The sequence below is a fragment of the Cervus canadensis genome, chromosome 7 (assembly GCF_019320065.1).
Source record: "Cervus canadensis isolate Bull #8, Minnesota chromosome 7, ASM1932006v1, whole genome shotgun sequence".
NCBI lineage: Eukaryota > Metazoa > Chordata > Mammalia > Artiodactyla > Cervidae > Cervus > Cervus canadensis.
This window is the reverse complement of record NC_057392.1, coordinates 23504124-23525222: the sequence shown is the minus strand read 5'-3', so window position 1 is coordinate 23525222 and position 21099 is coordinate 23504124. Positions and strand designations below refer to the sequence as shown.

The window sequence follows — 21099 nt, the reverse complement described above, 5'->3', positions numbered from 1 at the left end:
AGTTCCCTGAGACAAACAGCAAATTCCTGTTGACTATCTCTTTTACATACGGTAATGTAAGTTTCCATGTTACTCTGTCCATACATCTCACCCTCTCCTCCCCTCTCCCTGGGTCCATAAGTCTGTTCTCTATGTCTGTTTCTCTACTGCTGCCCTGCAAATAAATTCTTTGGTACCATCTTTCTAGATTCCATATATATGCATTAGTATATGATATTTATCTTTCTCTTTCTGACTTACTTCACTCTGTATAATTAGACTCTAGGTTCATCCACTTCATTAGAACTGACTCAAATGCATTCCTTTTTATGACTGAGTAATATTCCATTGTGTATATGTACCACAACTTCTTTATCCATTCACCTGTTAATGGACATCTAAGTTGATTCCATATTCTTGCTATTGTAAAGAGTTAAGCACTTCATTTTTATTATCATCCAATCTCTGCTGGCTCAGATAGTAAAGCATCTCCCTACAATTCGGGAGACCCGGGTTCGATCCCTGAGTCGGGAGGATCCCTTGGAGAAGGAAATGGCAACCTACTCCAGTACTCTTGCCTGGAAAATCCCATGGACGGAGGATCCTGGTAGGCTATAGTCCATGGGGAAGCAGAGAGTCGGACACGACTGAGCGACTTCACTTTTACTTTCAATCTCTGCTATAATGAGCACACCTGACCCACTGCTGACCAGAGCGGCCCAGGGGCTGTGTCCTCCTCATTGTGCCCTGACCAGACGCTTACAGACCCCAGCTGGGTCCAGAATGGGATTGGATGATTTTGTTTATTGACTTTCAACTTCTTAACAAATTTAAAGCACATGTGTTTTTTTAAACACTATCCACTAAAAAAAAATTGTTTCTTCTAGAATATATGGAAATACATAGAGACAAATTTAAATGAAAACAATATGGCAACACTAAACTAAAAAAGATAAATCCCTACTTACAAGCAGAGCATTTGGTTTTACAAGATTTTCTTCAATTTCCTTGTTAAATTTTATTGGAGGATAGTTGATTGCCAACGTTAGGCTAGTTTCTGCTATACAGCAAAGTGAATCAGTTATACACACACACACACACACACATATATGTATCACTCTTTTTTAGACTATTTTCATATAGGTAGCTTCCCTTGTGGCTCAGACAGTAAAGAATCTGCCTGCAATGCAGGAGACTTTGGGTCTTTGACCTCTGGGTAGGAAAGATCTCTGTAAAACGGAATGGCTACCCACTCCAATATTCTTGCCCGAAAAATTCCATGGACAGAGAAGCCTGGCAGGCTATATAGTCCATAGTGTCACAGAGAGTCAGACACAACTGAGTAACTATCACTTTCACTTCTCATACAGGTAGGTCATTACAAAGTATTAAATAGAGGTAGGTCCTTATTAGTTAATCTATTTTATATGTCATTGTTGCTGTTCAGTTACTCAGTCGTGTCTGGCTCTTTGCAACCCCATAAACTGCAGCACGCCAGGCTTCCCCTGTCCTTCACCATCTCCCAGAGCTTGCTCAAACTCATGTCCATTGAATGAGTGATGCCATCCAACCAGCTCATCTTCTGTCATCCCCTTCTCCTCCTACCCTCAATCTTTCCCAGCTTCAGGGTATTTTCCAATGAGTCGGCTCTTCACATCAAGTAGCCAAAATATTGGAGCTTCAGCATCAGTCCTTCCAAAGAATATTCAGGGTTGATTTCCTTTAGGATTGACTAGTTCGATCTCCTTGTTGTCCAAGGGACTTTGAAGAGTCTTCTCTAGCACCACAATTGGAAAGCATCAATTCTTTGGCACTCAGCCTTCTTTATGGTCCAATTCTCATATCCATACATGACTACTGGAAAAACATAGCTTTGACTAGACAGACCCTTGTCAGCAAGGTGATGTCTCTGCACAGGTTACACTGTGTAGGTCGGTCATAGCTTTCCTTTCAAGGAGCAAGTATCTTTTAATTTCATGGCTGCAGTCACCATCCGCAGTGATTTTGGAGACCAAGAAAATAAAGTCTGTTACTGCTTCCACTTTTTCCCCCTCTATTTGCCATGAAGTGATGGGACCGGATTCCATGATGTTCATTTTTTGGATGTTGAGTTTAAACCAGGTTTTTCACTCTCCTCTTTCACTTTCATCAAGAGGCTCTTTAGTTGCTCTTCACTTTCCGCCATTAGAGTGGTATCATCTGCACATCTGAGGTTACTGATATTTCTCCCAGCAATCTTGATTCCAGCTTGAGTCATCCAGCCCAGTATTTTGCATGAGGTACTCTGCATATAAAGTTAAATAATCAGGGTGACAATATACACTCCTTTCCCAATTTGGAACCAGTCCGTTGTTTCATGTCTGGATCTAACTGTTGCTTCTTGTCCTGCATACAGGATTCTCAGGAGACAGGTAAGGTTGTCTGGTATTTCTGTCTCTTGAAGAATTTTCCATAGTTTGTTGTGATTCACACAGTCAAAGGCTTTGGTGTAGTCAATGAAGCAGAAGTAGATCTATTTTGGGATTCCCTTGCTTTTTCTATATATAAGTGTGTATATGTCAATTCCAATCTCGTGATATTTTAAGATTAAGTATTCATTTCCTAGAAACAGTTTCTTCCTATGCTCCTATTTCAACGAGTGCTCATGTGGTGAAGGCAGCAAGGAGCATTCAGGAAGGAAACATGCTAACTCCCAGTTTGGTGCCATGGTCTCCTGAAAGTTGTCCAGACCAACTGAATAGAACCAGCTACATGTTTTCACATGTGACCAGCTACATGTTTTCAAGTATCCAACATAAACCACCAACCCAACATGCCTCTGAATGCAACATGGGATCCAAGACAGACTCCAGCCAAAATTAATGAACCAGTAAAGGACTCACATCCAAGGTCCCTGACCTCAGGTATGGTAAGCAATATAGAGACAGACAGCAGAGCATGCTCCTCGACCCACTGCACACATCGAGCGACCCTACCCATAGGCCAGAGGAAGGCCCAGACTCAGCAGAGGAGAGTTTCCCCTGGCTGGCCACTCAGGCCTGAGTAGCTCTGGAAACACGCCAGGATGTCCATAGAAGGTGCTTCTCTGGCGGTCTGTGGGCAGCTGACTCACTACCCCACACACCGGGTACAACGTATGGCACAGGCTGACCTCCAGGCCGCAAACCAAATGAATTACAACGGCAAAATCCCAAATGATATCAAGTCTCTAACTCGGCAACACAGTTTCTAAAAACCTATTCTGGAAAACACTCAACAACTCCTTAAGGTCATAGAAACAAGGAAGGACAGGCAACAGACATGACACACAAAAGGAACGTGACACAGCCTGTCCACAAAAATGAGCAGGAAGAAGTGAGTTTGCAGCCCCACAACACTACTACAGAACAGTGTTGGTCCTAAAAATACCCTGGTACCTGGGGCAACGGGGAGGGGAACCACTTACAGGAGATCCATGATATCCTACTAAGTAAATACAACAAGCTAAAAAACAGTGTACATGTAAAAAACAGTGTAACTCTGGTCAAAGTTGCTCAGTGAAAGTTGCTCAGTTGTGTCTGACTCTTTGCAACCCCATGGACCATACAGTCCATGGAATTCTCCAGGTCAGAATACTGGATTAGGTAGCCTTTCCCTTCTCCAGGGGATCTTCCCGACCCAGGGATCGAACCCAGGTCTCCTGCACTGCAGGCGGATTCTTTACCAGCTGAGCTATCAGGGAAACCTATACGCAGGCATGTAGGTAGATATATTTTTGCGTGTGCAGAAAATGTCTGGAGGGTACCCAACACATTATTAGTAGTGTTACTCCTGGAGAATGATTTATTTGGCTTGGGGTAGGTATTAGACTGATTTCATTTCTTACTTCACTTCTGAACTTCAATCTTTTGGCGCAATAATCATACAATCTTTTGTGATTAAGAATATATGGAAGCTGGTTTGATAACATACTATGGTTATATGTTATTGCAGGAAATGGAATGAATTCTATTACTATTTTTATAACTTCTGAGATTAAAATTATTCCAAAATTAAAAGTTAAAAAATATATGAGAGAGACTACATAAAATTAGTGTTATTTCTGTTTTAAATGCTTGATAAAATTTGTCAGTGAAACCATCTGGGCTTGTAGATTTAATTCCCAGGGTTTTTCTTTCTTCTTCTTTTGCTTTATTTTACTTTTCCTAAAGCAGTTTAAGGGTTACAAGCAAAACTGAAGGCAAGGTCCAGAGGGCTCCCATACGCCCTCTACCACCACAGGCACAGCCTCCCCATCAGCAACATCCGCCACCTGATGGTGCGTTTATTACAGGAAATGAGCTGGCCCTGACACGGAAGCCTCAGCTTCCAAAGCCCTCCCTCTTGTCATGCACCCCATGGTCTTGGACAAATGCATGATGACATATAGCAGTCATTAAGCTATCATACAGGGTATCTCACTGCCCTAAGAATCCTCTGTGCTCTGCCTACTCATCCTTCTCCCCAGCCCATGAACCCCTGGCGGCCACTGATCTTTTTACTGTCTCCATAGTCTTCCAGAATAGCTGGAATCTGTAGCCTTTTCAGACTGATTTCTTTCACTGAGTAAAGGGATTTAAGATTGTTCCCTGTCTTGTTGGCTTGATAACTCACTTCTTTCTAGTTCTAAATATTCTATAATATTCCATTGTCTCAGTGTACCAGTTTATTTATCTATTCAGCTACTGAAAGACATCTATCCTGCTACTTCCAAGTTTGGGCAGTTATGCCTAGAGCCCCTGTAAACGCCCGGGTGCAGGTTCTTCTACATATCACCTGGTGAGATGAAAGCAAACTACGGTATGATTCACATTTACCCCTCATGACCAGAACTTAGAAGCCTCTTGCAGCTGAAAGAACTCCCTCCAGCATTTCCCAGCTGCATAGTTTCCCTCTTGTGAACTTTCCAAGGATCAGCTGCTCTCCTCGGGCAGTTGATGGGGGGGTCTGCCCTCCAAGCACCCCTCCCTCTCAGTGGCCCCTGGAGACCAGTGGAACAGTGGACGCACACACTCCCTCCCCACCACTCCTGCTCCTCCCAGCGGTGACTCGCCTGCCTCACTCTCGCCATCCCCACACAGACAGCACTCACCCTGCTGACTGACCTTTCTGACTTCCCAGAGTCTAGACTGCTGTGAACGGCTTTTTAAATTTTTAACACTGCCACCATTTCAGTGAGATGTGGGGAAGGAGAGTCTTCTTTGCCTGATGACTGGCCATGAATACTGACCTGGAAAACCCTATGCCCCTGAATAAATGCCCTTGTCTGGAAAGCCTCTCCTGCCTCAGGCGCACAGACGCCCACACGTGCTCCTGCATCTGCCCCAGCAGCAGTGCCCGCTTTGGTCTCCCTGCGGCCTCCCCTTGCTGCCTTTCCCTTTGGGGTCTGGGCTGCTGGAGGGTTTGTTAGAGGCCTTCTTTGCATTATTCAGTTCTTCACAGGCGGCAACTGTCTTTGTTGCAATTATGACAGTTGTACTGATGGCTGCCAAGTTTCTACTGTCAGACCAGCCCTTTCTAGAAATGCCAGTCCTACATGTCAAATGCGCGGATCTCCCCAAGACGCCTCACACTCTACAGGTATGAACAGACGTGTTCTGCTTGTGCACACATCTTCAGGAACAGCCCCATCATCTCCCCGGCACTCACTTCAGGAACTCAGGAGTCACTCAAGAGCCTCCTGCAATGTCCCCCTCTCCACACCACGGCTGCTGACTCGATTCCAGCCCATTCTCCCCAAGGGCTCAGCTGCCCTCCAAACCAGCACAAACTTCTGCCCTGGGCTATGGTAGCGTGCTCTCCAGTTTTTCTGCTCCCACTGTCATACTCACCCAAACCACTCTCTACATGCTGCCAGAAAAATCACTCTAAATCAGAGCAGGAAAGAGAGACTGACAAGAGATCACACCAGAGTATTTCAACTGCTCCTTAACACCTGGACAAACGACCTGCTGGCTCCATCATTTATGAACAAACACGTGCTTAAAGCAAAGCACCCAAGAATAACTACCCCTTACTCCTTTTTAAAAAATAGAAAATTGGCTATCTCTGCCTTCAAGGTTTTGTGGTTCTAAATGTACACACTAATCTAATTTTAATATTCTCCCCACTATTGAGAAAAGGGGTGGAAGACTGCATACTTTGGGAGCATGACTCTTATTCAGCAGAGTGCCTTTAGAGAGCATATGCTTTGCTGTGCTGTCCAATACAACAGCCACTACTCATATGTGGCTATTTAAACTTTCGTTAATTAGAAGTAAATTAAATGACCGTTTAGTTCCCCAGACCCACAAGCCACATTTCGAGAGCTGAACACCACATTGGCTCGTGGCTACCATACTGGATAGCACAAAACATTCCCACCCCGCAGACCTCAGGGTGCCCATCACCTCTCATCCACACCACCACTGGCTGCAGGTGGCACCTGCGTTTGTTTCAGTGCTGGGCTAGACCAGAGTCTGGTCCAAACTCCTTCCTGGGATTTGCACAAATCCTCCCGTGAGCAAGCCCCCACCCTCCAACCTGTTCTCTCCACCCTGCCAGGGGGACACTGTCTGGAAGCCCAGCCCATTTACTCTGGCTCATCCTCCTCTGTCTAGCACATGCTGCCGTCTTCTCCCTCACCCTCCTCACACGTGCCTTCAGAGCAAAGCCGGAAGAATCTGTCTTTCCTCCATTGGCCCTGCTGGCCCAGGTCTGATGATCAGAGCTGACGGGGCCCTCCATACACCTCACAATACTGCCAGTTTTTCAGCCTGTCAGCCTCACTAGCTCATGAGCATTTTTGTTCAGTCTGCGGAAGCTTGCTGAGAACAGGATGACAGGCTGAGGGTCTTGGGCTGCTCTAAGGGAAATGTCACAGGCTGGGAGGTCTGAACAACAGGTCTGGAGGCTGGATGTGTGACCTAGGTGTCGCAGGGCTGGTCCCTCCCGAGGCCTCGCTCCTCGCATGCGGGCAGCCGCCCATCGGGGTCCTCACAGTCGCCCCCCTCGTGTCCATGTGCTCTCCATGTCTCTCCCTCTTAAAGACACCAGGCTTACTGAATTAGGAACCCGTATGGCCTCATTTAACCTTAATCATCTCCTTAAAGGAACGCAGTCACACTGGGGGTAGGGCTTCAACATGTGAATTTTGGGGAACAGAGTTCAATCTGTAACACAAAGATTATCTAATGATAAAGTTAGAATCTCTATTTCTATAACCTTTATTTCAAAATGGTCCTAGTTTTAGTTTTCCTAGCCGTTTCCTGACAAGCCTAATCCATAGGCTCCTTCGTGTTCAGACAAAACCTAAGGACATAAACCCACGCGTGGAGGAGCTTACCAGGACATGCTCTTTTCAGTTGCCAGTTTTCAACAAGCACAGGCATACCTTCTGACATTTCAAATTCTCAATTTAAAGGTTCTTTACCAAAGACTCTGTAGAAAAAGTCTGAAGTCTGAAAAGGAATAAAAGCTCCTTCTCTCTTTCCAAGATGGTGATCTTAGATCATGACAGTCAGTGTAGACTAAAGGAAAATCTTAAACCATGACAGTCAGTGTAGACTAAAGAAATAGGATGTCTATTCTTTCCTCACAGCTGGGTAAGGAAGTAAAGCACTGCACTCAATATGCCAGCAAATTTGGAAAATTCAGCAGTGGCCACAGGACTGGAAAAGGTCAATTTTCATTCCAATCCCAAAGAATGGCAATGCCAAAGAATGTTCAAACTATCGCAAAGTTGCACTCATCTCATAGGCCAGCAAACTAATGCTCAAAATTCTACAGGTGAGGCTGCAACAGTATGTGAACCAAGAAATTCCAGATGTTCAAGCTGGATTTAGAAAAGGCAGAGGAACCAGAGATCAAATTGCCAACATCTGCTGGGTCACAGAAAAAGCAAGAGAATCCCAGAAAAACATCTACTGCTTTATTAATTACGCCAAAACCTTTGACTGTGTGGACCACAACAAACTGTGGAAAATTCTTCAAGAGATGGGAATACCAGACCATCTTCCATGCCTCCTGAGAAATCTGTATGTAGATCAAGAAGCAACAGTTAGAACCAGACATGGAACAACGGACTGGTTCCAAAGTGGGAAAGGAATACGTCAAGGCTGTATACTGTCACCCTGCTTAACTTATATGCAGAGTGAGTGTGAAGTCACTCAGTTGTGTCTGACTCTTTGCGACCCCATGGACTGTAGCCTACCAGGCTCCTCTGTCCATGGGATTTTCCAGGCAAGAATACTGGAGTAGGTTGCCATTTCCTTCTCCAGGAGATCTTCCCAACCCAGGGACTGAACCTGGGTCTCCTGCATTGTAGGCAGATGCTTTACCATCTGAGCCACCAGGGAGTACCTCATGCAAAATGCCAGACTGGATGAAGCACAAGCTGGAATCAAGATTGACAGGAGAAATATCAATAACCTCAGATATGCAGATGACACCACCCTTATGACAGAGAGTGAAGAGGAACTAAAGAGTCTCTTGATGAAAGAGGAGAGGGAAAAAGTTGGCTTGAAATTCAACATTCAAAAAACTAAGATCATGGCATCCAGTCCCATCACTTCACGGCAAACTAATGGGGAAACAATGGAAACAGTGAGAGACCTTATTTTTGGGGGCTCCAAAATCACTGCAGATGGTGACTGCACCCATGAAATTAAAAGATACTTGCTCCTTGGAAGAAAAGCTATGACCAACCTAGACGTCATATTAAAAAGTAGAGACATTACTTTGCTGATGAAGGTCCATCTAGTCAAAGCTATGGTTTTTCCAGTAGTCCTGTATGGATGTGAGAGTTGGACCATAAAGAAAGCTGAGCACTGAAGAATTGATGCTTTTGAACTGTGGTGTTAGAGAAGACTTCTGAGAATCCCTTGGACTGCAAGGAGATCAAACCAATCCATCCTAAAGGAAAACATCCTGAATATTCATTGGAAGGACTGATGCTGAAGCTGAAGCTCCAATATTTTGGCCCCCTGATGCAAAGAGCCCACTCATTGGAAAAGAGCCTGATGCTGGGAAAGACTGAAGGCAGGAGAAGGGGATGACAGAGGATGAGATGGTTGGATGGCATCACTACTTGATGCACATGAGTCTGAGTAAGCTCCGGGAGTTGGTGATGGACAGGGAAGCCTGGTATGCTGCAGTCCATGGGGTTGCAAAGAGGCGGACACGACTGAGCGACTGAACTGAACTGAGTAATACACACCAAGTCTGTACAGAAACCCCTGCATGGTTCATGGTCCCCCAGCAATGACTTGAGGTGCTGACCCAAGAATCCAGGAACTCACAGAACACAGGCCATTCATTTCCTGTGTGCAAAGGGGAAGGGGCCAAGGAGCATCCAGGAGACACTTCATCAACAGATGACAGAGATGACCAGTGTAGGTGTTTCCATCCCAAGGTTTCTCTTTACCAAATAGCATATATTTTCCCAGTCTTTTTAACACACAGCTTTAACATCAGAAATGTTAGATAATTTAAGGGCATAAAGACTGATCTGAAAGGACTGTCAGCCTCACTCAGAAGCAAACTCACAACAAATAAAACACCACAGGAAGAGTTCATCTAAGGACGGACCAGCAGCTCACTTCCCACTCACGTCAGCCTGCTTCCTTCCCACCCTTCCCTTGGCTGTGTCATAGTAGAAGGACCCAGGGCTTTGCATGAGTTCATTTTTATATTAAATAAATGTTGCATGTCGTGTCAGGCAAAGAATACTAAAAGATGAAATTGAAGAGTTTTCAGAATGACACATCTTCAGTAGTTTTCAACTAAAACGACAAAGCCCCCCCAGCCCCCAATACTGAGAAGAGGGCTCAGCAGCAACAGGCTGGGGGCAGCAGCGGCCTTGACCCAGGTCCTGCTGGAGGACTCTTCCCTCCAGCAGACTGGTGCCCCACGTCCATCTCTACTCAAACCCTTCAGTCCTGAATGTGCATTTCTCTCACTTGATAAGGCTGAAGGTCAAAGGACGACAGGGACCTGAACAACCCTGCAAAGGCCCTCCATGCGCCAAGAGCAGGGCTCTGACCCTCGAGACTGGGCTGTCCCCCCAAAGGGCACCCTGACACCGCCTACTCCTTCCTGCCCACTGGCTGAGTGCCCAGTGCTGAGCGGGACGGTAGGCACTCACAGGTGCCGTGACTGCCGAGGGGGAGACAGGATCCTTACCTCATATTTGTGGCTCAGATTAGGCCACAAGCCACAGGGGAGGCAATGACAGCACAAGGATAGCAAATCCGCAGCGTCCCGGCACCTTCCCACGCATGAAACATTTACCACACAGGCAGCAGGCACAACGCCCCCCCGGCACAGCGGAACCCCGGAGCAGCCTGGCTGGCATTCCCACCCCTCCTCCTCACCTCACCCTCTGCCTCCATCGGTCTCAGTATGGGGATGGAGACCCTGCGGGAGGTACCTGTCAGAGCATGGCCCTCCTCCACCGCACCCTAGGGTCAGTGTTTATCCACAGCTCACCCTCCTGGTCCCACCATTCACCAGGCTCCTTCCTCTGTAGCCACAGCCGAGCTAACCCAGCTGCATCGAGTGCTGCCCCCCGGCCATATGCATGGCCCCCACCCCCCCCCACCACCTGCCTGCCCAGAGGGATTTCCTGACCCCCAGTCTGAAGTCCCCTCCCCACAGTCCCAACCTCCCTTCCTCCAGCAGGTGTTAACAGGAAGCAAATGGACAGGGAAAATGGTGCCTTCCTCTACGACAGACACTGGGAAGGTAAAAGGTCAATGGACCTGGGCGGCACTTCAGCTTGGGACACAGAGGAGAGGACAGCAGGCTCGGCCCTGCTCTTGTTGAGCATCGCGATGCCCTGCTAAGCAAGAGCCAGCCACAGATGAGAGGGTCTTGAGGAGGGCAGACAGTTCAATTCAATACACGCTGACCAACAACTATGTCCCAGGAGCCATCTCAAAAAGCCAGGTCATGGATACAGGAGACAGACCTGCCGAGTAAACAGCAGACAAACAGCCCTCCCAACACGGGTCTAGACCAGTGGCCCTGCAGGCAGTTCAGGTCCTCCAAGCAGCAGATGTGGTGACAGGATCAGATGTGAAGAGATTTATGTGGGAAAACGGGGAGGGGCCCAGAGGAGGCTGCAAGCTGTTAAACGTGACTGTGGAGGAAGAAGACAGGCGGGTTTGGAAGGAGAAGCCCGAGACTCCAGGCAGCTCCAGGAGTGTCAGGCCATGTGGGATCCTGGAGCCAAAGTCCCTCTAAGGAATGAGGCAGCTTCAACTCCTGCAGCAGGAGTCATGGCCTCAGGGTGGGGTCAGTGTGGACCCAGAGGCCAGCAGGGGAGGACCAAGTGGACCAAGTGGCCACTGTGGGGCCCGAGGAGACTTGCGTCTTGGAGCTCCACCGCGGGTCCTCCCCGGCTGGACCAGATTCACAGTGCACTCATCTCAGTGTAACTCTTTCCCTCCCAGGAGTTCAGAGCAAGAGACACTCCATCCTGGTTCAATGGCTCCCCGAGGCACAGCTCAGGACTCCCAGGGCTTCACTGAATCTGAGAAACTATTACCAAAAAATTAAGTATTCAAGTCAATTAAGGGGGATTCTTGATTTAAAACTGAGAATAAATACCATGTGTGGTTTTACTCTTTTAAAAATTATTTATTTATCTATTTATTGGCTGTGCTGGGTCTTTGTTGCTACCTGCTGGCTTTCTCTAGTTGTGGCAAGTGGGGCCTACTCTCTAGTTGTGGTGCTCAGGCTTCTCACTGCGGGGGCTTCTCTTGTTGCAGAGCCTGGGCTCTAGGCGGGCTTCCGTAGTTGTGGTGCATGGGCTTAGCTGTCCTGCAGCATGTGAGATCGTCTCAGACTAGGAATCAAACCCATGTCCCCTGCACTGGCAGGTAGATTCTCAATCACTAGACCACCAGGGAAGTACTTTATTCTTCCATTAATTCAACAAAGATCCACTAGAATACCTAAAATGTCCTAGGGGCTGAAGACAGGAAGTGCTCCCTATGAACTGGCAAAGAAAAGTCCAAGTAAACAATAAATACAAAATTGTGATAAATCTTGTAAGAATGACAAAATAAGTGTTAAAGGAACAAAAAAGCCAGCACCTAACTCTGGGTTGGGGGCAGATGGCCTGTTCTCAGAGGAAGGCAGAGCTTCAAAAAGAAAGTGAAGCTTAAATTTAAGTCTTAAAACAAAGGCAGGAACTCAACAGGTACAGAAAGTTGGCAATGAACAGCATGTGAAAAATTTTAAGATATTAAAGTGGAAATCCTAGTATTGATATTCTTTTAAAAACTTATAAATCCAAATTCTTTAAAGAGACAACTCATTAAGATGATTTACTATAACAAGAAAAACAGTTCTAAAGGGAATATACCTGAATCATGAATAATGGATTTTGCATAAAGTAGGATGGACATATTGATACAAGCAGCTAGTCAGTAAGTATAACTTTTAAGGCTTTTCAAACATATATTTTATAAATTGAAACATCTGACTGCCCATAAAAATATAAACAGAAATTGCATTATACTGGGCAACAGCTAAAAAAAATGCTATAAAAAGTAGAAGAAATACATGTTGACATCTAGGTATTTCCTTAAAAGCTTTTCATATTACATAGTCTTATTGTTCAGTCGCTCAGTCGTGTCCAACTCTTTGCAACCCCATGGACTGCAGCATACCAGGCTTCCCTGTCCTTCACCATCTCCTGGAGCTTGCTCAAACTCATGTCCATTGAGTTGGTGATGCCATCCAACCATCTCATCCTCTGTCTTCCCCTTCTCCTCCTGCCTTCAATCTTTCCCAGCATCACGGTCTTTTCCAATGAGTGGGTTCTTCAAAGCAGGTGGCCAAAATAATGGAGCTTCAGCTTCAGCATCAGTCCTTCCAATGAATATTCAGGATGATTTCCTTTAGGATGGATTGGTTTGATCTCCTTGCAATCCAAGGGATTCTCAGGAGTCTTCTCCAACACCACAGTTCAAAAGCATCAATTCTTCAGTGCTCAACTTTATGGTCCAACTCCCACATCCATACATGACCACTGGAAAAACCACAACTTTGATTATATGGACCTCTGTCAGCAAAGTAATGTCTCTACTTTTTAATACTCTGTCTGGATTTGTCATAGCTTTCCTTCCAAGGAGCAAGTGTCTTTTAATTTCATGGCTGCAGTCACCATCCACAGTGATTTTGGAGCCCAAGAAAAGAAAGCCTTTCACTGTTTTCCCATCTATCTGCCATTACATGGTCTGGTAGTTCTCAAAGGTGTGGCTCTCAAGAACCCTTCACACTCTTAAAACTTATTGAAGACCCCAAACAGCTTTTATTTGTAAGCTATCAATGTTTACCACATTAGAAATTAAAACTGTGAAATTTTTAAATATTTAATTAATTAAAAAAACTGTACACTAAACCTACCATAAATAAATAATAATAATTTCCAAAGCATTTAGTGATTTCAGGTGTTGTTTTACTCTTACGAGCCTCTTTAACATCTGGCCTCTCAGAAACAAGTGGATTCTCCTCACCTGCTTCAGTTCAATGGCCTACAGGATATGTGGTTAAGGTCTACGAAACAAAATCAGCCTCACACAAACACGGGCTAGAAAAGCAAGGAGTATTTCAGTAGTCTTTTCAGCTCACTGTGGACATTCTTCAATACCACACCCAAACTAGGCAAACTGCAGGTTCTTAAACAATAGTTGCAATGTAGAATCTAAAACCTTATCAAGGAACTTATCGTACTGTTATGTTGCAATCCATTGGTATATATCTGAATGGGTCTTTCACCCATGCACAGATCTGAAACATGATGCACTGGCCATTTGGAAAATATTAGTTCACAGAATTATGCAGCTCTTTCAAACGTGGACATATTTCACCAAATAATATCAATAACTCACACTCTGGACTTCCTTGCTGGCGCAGTGGATAAGAATTCACCTGCTAATGCAGAGGACACGCTTTGATCCCTGGTCTGGGAAGATTCTGCATGCTGAGGAACAACTAAGCCCATGCACAACCACTAAGCCCACGCACTGCAACTACTGAAGCTTGCATGCTTAGAGAAAGCCCAATGACAGCAACAAAGATCCACTGCAACCAAAAATACATAAAGAAATATGTAAACTATTTAAAAAAAAAAAAAAACCTATAGGCTTAAGGCAGTCCTTATGTGAGGGTGGGGTTAATACTAAAAAAAAAAAAACAACTCATTAACACTGCCACTGAGCCCATCAAAAAAGTCTTTAAGTACTGAGAAGCACACACACACACACACACACACACACAGAAAGTGGCAAGAACTCCAAAAGACTGGACAAATATGAGGGAAGGGTCACAACACAAAGACACCAGGCTGGGCTTTGACAGGTGAATGGAATTTGGACTGAGAACTTTCATATACCACAGAATATTTAAGAAGCACAACAAATGTTTATCGACGTGAAGGCAATGTCAGGCTGTCATTTTGAAAACTAAGAATTAGATCACAAATTTTAGAAATCAAAGACGTTTAATGAGAAAAAAAGGTTTTGTGAAAAGAAGTTCCTTCCTTACATCCACAAATGGAGCTTTTCTGCTTTATGCTCGATTCCGTCCAGGCTAAGCCCCTGCTGTATCAGAATACAGGAAAACAAAAAACAAAGTTAAAGCCATGGAATAGACCTACTAACCAGGATGAAAACACAGGAGTGGGACAAATGTAACCTATTGTGTAGGAATTTCCTCTCTAAATCTCTGCAGGCCACCAAAACAAAGAATAAACTTTACACCATTATTCTCTTTTTTTTTCAGGTTTACAAAAAAAGTATTCGAAAATACAGGGACTTCCCACATATCCCCCCTCTGTGCGCACACCACATCCCCGACTGGTATTAATTGGGTACATATGGTACAACTGATGGATAGTATTGATAAATTATTACTAACTATAAGTCCATAGCTAACTTAAGGGTTCACTCTGTGTTGTACATTCTATGGGTTTTGACAAATGCATAGAGACTTGTGTCTACCATTACCGCGTTACACAGAACAGTTTTGCTGCCCTAAAGATCCCCTGTGCTCCACCTACTCACCCATCATCCTCGTTTTTAAGCAGTTCAGCATCGTTCGGTCTGTGCTGTTTCCTTCTCCCTCCACCCTGCACCCGCTGTCACCTCTAAGTTTTAAGCAACTCCTCATCCAGACAAATGTGACTGATGTGAAGGCATCCAATTTTGACATTACTATTCTAATTTAGGGGCTTCCCAGGTGCGCAGTGGTAAAGAATCCACCTGCCAATGCAGGAGATGCAAGAGATGCAGGTGCAATACCTGGGTTGGGAAGATCCCCTGAAGAAGGAAATGGCAACCCACTTCAGTATTCTTGCCTGGAAAATTCTTTGGACAGAGGAGCCTGGTGGGCTAGAGTCCATGGGGTTGCAAAGAATCGGATACGACTGAGCAACCGCACACAGTAGCATTCTACTTTAGAAGTTTCTCTAAAATGGTGGGGGGTGAGTGTGTGGGGAGGAGAGAAACATCACATAGGGCAAATAAGAGTCCCACTTTCTACTTCTACTTGAAAATATTAAAATGACAATGAAAATGACACTAGTTTGGGTTGCTTTAGAACCGTACTGCATTAGTAACATCTTCCTTTATTTGTATAAATAAAACTTTACTGATGTAGGGGGTAGGACAGAGGCCAGGGCTCCTGTCTCCTTGGCTGCACTACACTCTGCTGTCCCTTCCCGTCAACACTGTCTTCATTTCCCCAGCTTAAGCTACTATCCACATACACTTAATCTTATACCTTTTATGCAACTATACATCTTCTACATACGGCTAAAATGACAACAGTATAAAAGGATTCAATAGAGCAGTGTTTCTTTTGTTGAAATACTTGTCTTAACGTGTGTTCTGTCCTACAAATTATGAAGTTCTCAACCTTATCTGTCAACTCCCAGGAAGAATTCAAACATACAACCACAAAACAAGGACCTGAAGGAATAACTAACACACTGGAGCAGAAATTAGGAGCACTATTCAAAAACATATCTGAAATGTGTAAAATCTAAACTGTAACTATATGATTTTCCCTGGATGAAGAACTAGAACAAACTCAGGCCAGTAGTTCCTATCAGAAACATTCCTAAATTCAGTTTTTTCAGATTTTCCAAGAGCATCTCATCACCAAGAATTCTCAAGTCCACCCTTTTCCAATTGAGTTTCATTGAAAAAAAGAAAAATGTCACAAGTCACAGAACTTTTAAAAATCTGGATGTTAAATTCAAAGCAGTTGCATGTAAATGCTGTATTACCTGTAAAACAAAGATAACAGCACCACCTACCTCCCTAAGGTGGGTGAGGATTTGGTGAGTTAGCACAACCCTGTGCATATTTATTAGATAGTTGTAAGAATTCACTAGCTTGACCCCAATGAAACTCGGTTCAGTCTAAGGAAAAAATTGATTCTAAAAGTTGAAAATGTATTTAAATTTCAAAAACAGTTACGCATTTAGATGCTTCTCTCCGAGGGGTGCGAGGTCTCCTGACCCCGGCCAAGAGCTAACTCTGCGCTGACAGCCACGCGGAATTCGGGACCTGAGCCTGGAGGTTACAGAGGGTAACGCCACCCACGCCTCTTAGGCCCAATTACTCAGTCTATTTTAAACAAACAACCACTTACTGCACATGCTTTCTTAATTTTAAAAAATTCCCTAAGAGGGGCTAACAATCTGGTTCAAAGTGTTCAGCGCTTTGCACCTGTTACAGCATTCCAGGCTCCCAACTATCCCGAGAGGTAGGTGCGGCGACCACCCGGTCTCGCAGGGGAAACCGAGGCACGCGGGAATGCAGCCGGCGCCGTCCCTACGCGCTGACACGCGGGCCCTGGCTGGGCAGCTCACTCGGACACAGCGGTCATCCCCGTCCGGGTTTCCGCGCCTGAGGCCACACACCCAAAGCGCGGCCACCGGCCGGGCGCCGGAAGCCGGACGCGAGTCGGGGTCCCGGGTGTGAGCGTCCGGCGGGGGTCCGGGTCGCATTAAGGCGGGGCCGGGCCTGGGCAGGGGTCTGGGAGGAGAGCCGGGCGGGGGTCCGGGTTCCGGGCCGCTCACCTTCCGACAGCTCCAGCTCCAGCTCGGCCAGGCTCTCCCGCACCTCAGCGGGCAGCGGCACCGCCTCCAACGGGCAGCCGCGCTCGGCCATGGCCCCGCAGCAGGACTGCCGTCCGGCCGCCTCGCGCCAGGCGGGGTCGGGGCCGGGGTCGCGCCAGGCCCAGCCCTGGTGGCCGCGCGGGCGACAGCTACGTCGCTCCCCTAAGCCCCGCGGCCCGCATCGGCCCTCAGGGAGCCAAGGCGGCGGGCAGGGGGGCGGCCCAGGCGGCTCCACAGAGACACGGGCGCGGGCACGAGCGCGGGCAGCTCCTCTGCCGCCGCCGCCACCGCCCCGCGCGTCCCCGACAGCCCTGCCGGCCCTGCACGGAGCGCGCGTGCGCGGTGGGAAGAGAGGGCAGGGAAGCGCGCGTGTGCGGCGGGTAGCCAGCTTGGTGGGCGCCTGGCCCCGCCCAGCAACACCAGACGCTCGCTGCCATTGGCTGCGAGGACGCGGCGAAGCCGTCCCGGGCTTCCATTGACTGAGCCGGGAGAAAGTCACTCCCGAGAGGCTCTGCGCGGGAGGCTTGGATCGCGGTACGGCTGGAGCGCAGGCTCCGCTGACAGGGTGGCAACCTCAGTGTTGGGGTCTCGGGCTCGAGGCCTCTCTCAGCCCGTGTGCTAGAGCCGTTGGACTCAGGCGGGCGTCAGTGTGCGGCGATCCCTCAGGCCCCTAGGCGGGCGAGCAGCGGGCACTGGTGTGGAGTCCACGCGGACGGTGGGGCGCAGCTGAGATGGAGAACTTTGAGGCTTCCGGGCGCGTTGGGCCTACTCTTGAGTAATGCGTCCACATGCTTTCCTTCCAACACGGGTGGGCTTCACTCGTGGGGCTTTTCACAACTCCCAGGAGCCAGCTAGACACCCCGGACCTCTTTGGACGTCCTTTATAGACCCGTTATGACGTGTGTTAGCCCAAGTGCTTTTCAAAACAGCCTTGGAAGGAGCTCCAGCAGCAATTTCAGACGGTGCGGTGACCTTGGGAAGTGCGAGGACAGACATGAGGGAACTACAGACGTGCGGGGCCTGGGGGGGTTGGGTAGTGGAGCTGCACTGAGCGCCCCCCACCCCTCCCCCCCACACACACACTCGAGAATCCAGAGGGAACTGTTGCACAGTGTCGTGGGAAGTGTGTCTGCCTGGTGCAGCACTGGACTGTGGTGGACGCGAGTGACCACAGCTGTATGCAGAGGGTCACTTTCCTGCATCACATCCTTCAGGTGACAGAGGCAGCAGAACGATCTGGCCACTGGGCCAATACAGAAGGCCTCTGATGAGCAGTGCTTGCCCCAGTTAATTTTTCACCTGTGTTGAGGTAGGAGTGTGAACCAGTGAAGTGAATGAATGCCCTAGTGACCGTTTTATGATGGAAATATTAGCTATAAGGAAAGATAGTGGAAGTGGGCATCATCTAAATGGTGCTGCTAGTGGTAAAGAACCTGCCTGTCAATGCAGGAGACATAAGAGATACAGGTTTCATTCCTGGGTGGGGAAGATCCCTTGGAGGAGCGCATGGCAACCCACTCCAGTATTCCTTAATACTACTGATGCTTTTCGGAAAAATAACGGACAGCTGATGGCTACCAATAGACCATTGAAAGTGATGGAGTCTCTTTGATTGCATGCGAAGAAATCCTCATTTCCTTCATTGAAACAAGAAAGACAAGGACTAGGCTCAAGAGTCTCTATGATGGTAAACACCCAATCAAGACAATTCTGTTTTGCTAAGTTTGGGATCCTGGTTAGGGAAATCTGGGTAGATGCCCTCAAAGATTTTCTCACCCCACCCCCCACCGCATCCCACAGTACTCCCTCGACCGTCTTGAACCTCTGGAGCCTGCCCATGTGGCTCACCTTTCCCTACCAACCTAGCCCCCCACTCCCCAATCTGTTGGACAATAGGCATATAATTATGGTTATTTCTTAGTATAATTCAGCTGAACTATAACCCCCTTCCCTTCAAAAGAACATATTAGTTTGCTAGAGCTGCAGTAACGAAGTGCCACTAACTGGGTGGCTTAACAGAAGTTTATCTCACAGTTCTGGGGGCTGGAAGTTAGAACGAAGTGACAGGGCTGTGAGGGAAGGATCTTCTATTCCTCTGCTAGCTTCTGGTGGTTTGCTGGCAATCTGGTGTTACTTGGCTTGTAGATGCATTGTGCCAGTCTGCCTTGATGTTCATGTGCCTTTCTCCCTATATGTTTGTCTGTTTCTGTGTCCAAATTCCCTGTTTTTAAAGATACCAGTTATTGGATTTTTCAGTTCAGTTCAGTCGCTCAGTCATGTCCGACTCTTTGCAACCCCATGAATCGCAGCACTCCAGGCCCCCCTGTCCATCACCAATTCCCGGAGTTTACTTAAACTCATGTCCATCGAGTCGGTGAAGCCATCCAGCCATCTCATCCTCTGTCATCCCCTTCTCCTCCTGCCCCCAGTCCTTCCCAGCATCAGGGTCTTTTCCAGTGAGTCAGCTCTTCACATGAGGTGGCCAAAGTATTGGAGTTTCAGCTTCAGCATCAGTCCTTCCAATGAACACCCAGGACAGATCTCCTTTAGGATGCACTGGTTGGATCTCCTTGCAGTCCAAGGGACTCTCGAGTCTTCACCAACACCACAGTTCAAAAGCATCAACTCTTTGGCGCTCAGCTTTCTTCACAGTCCAACTCTCACATCCATACATGACCACTGGAAAAACCATAGCCTTGACTAGACGGACCTTTGTGGACAAAGTAATGTCTCTGCTTTATAATATGCTATCTAGGTTGGATTTTTACCTGCCCTAATTATAATACTGATCTTAATTTGATCGCCTGTAAAGACCCTATTTCCAAATAAGGTTACATTCATGAGTACCCGGGGGTTAGGACTTAAACATCTTTTCCAGGGACACAGTTTAGTCCATGACAGGTTGTAAGAACCAATCAACTGCCAGGAGCTAGGCAAGTTTTTGTGAGGCTGGATTATAAGTGTGCTTGATAAGTGGTGGTCCCCAGCATCCTTGTTTAATTCACCGGCAGGAGCCCTGCAGAAATCAGAAGAAAACTGGAGTGTAGAGTTGGTAGAAGACTTATGATCAGTCTTCTAAGATACAGGATTTAACACCTAGGCAAAGACTGATAGCAAACCCCTAAAGTGATGCTATGTCTATTGCTATATAACAAGTTACTACACACTTAGTGGCTTAAAACAAGGATCATTTATTATCCTAAGTTGCTGAGGGCCGGGGCATAGTAGAATTGACCTACGTCATCTAAGGCTTCAGTTGGAACAGCTTGAAGGCTGGAGGTTGGAATGATCTGAAGGGTCATTTACTCACATGTCTGACAGTCGATGCTGGAGCACAGATTGGAGGCGTCAGCCAGCATACCCACACATGGCCATTCCCACTAGTCAGTGGCGGCTCACCCCTGTAGGCAAGAGCTGACAGTAGGAAAGTTTGCTTCAGAACAGCATTTGCGGGGGGGGGGGGGGGTTGGATCCTAGTAGAAAAGAGGCCAGGAAGGCGCTTGTAACTGACAGAAGTCAGTACTGCAAATTACAGTGGCCAGCAAGGTCTGAGTGGTAGCCAAGGGACCCTGACCCGTGGACAGTTGAAGAAATGGTCAATAAAACACAGCATCCCTAGAGGCAAAACAGATGGGCAGTTGAAGACACCAGCAGAAAAAAGTTAAGGATGGATGAATAAGAAAATCAGGATCAAACAGCCAGTTTCTGGACTGAGCTGGTTTTCAGATGTGGTACTGAAGAGGTGGCCAAATACCAAGAAGGACCCTGCAGTATACCACAAGTACATACAGAAATGAATCCTGAAGTCCTTTTCCAGAGCCTAATAGCCATTTCCTTTGATAACTACACCCAAGGGGAAAGTGGATAGCCAAACATTCTAAAGACTGATGTACACAAAGTCTGAATTGACTTTGATATCCAGACATCTGCATTATCATCATGGCTCCCCTGTCAGAGTGGCTGCATATGGTGGCCAGATAATTAAT

At 46.9% G+C, this 21099-nt stretch overlaps 1 protein-coding gene across 5 annotated transcripts in view; it reads right to left on the bottom strand.

The window, feature by feature from the left end:
• DIP2A (disco interacting protein 2 homolog A) overlaps positions 1-17446 on the bottom strand; it is a 108633-nt gene extending 91187 nt beyond the window's left edge. For 3 of the 5 annotated variants that reach the window (XM_043474656.1, XM_043474658.1, XM_043474659.1), the window contains exon 1: positions 17075-17445. In XM_043474656.1, coding sequence (XP_043330591.1) covers positions 17075-17165 — 91 coding nt within the window. In that variant the 5' untranslated portion in view covers positions 17166-17445. Of the gene's footprint in view, positions 1-17074 lie in introns of all 5 variants that reach the window. The other 2 variants (XM_043474660.1, XM_043474657.1) reach the window with 2 other exon arrangements.
• Positions 17447-21099: the final 3653 nt, after the last annotated feature.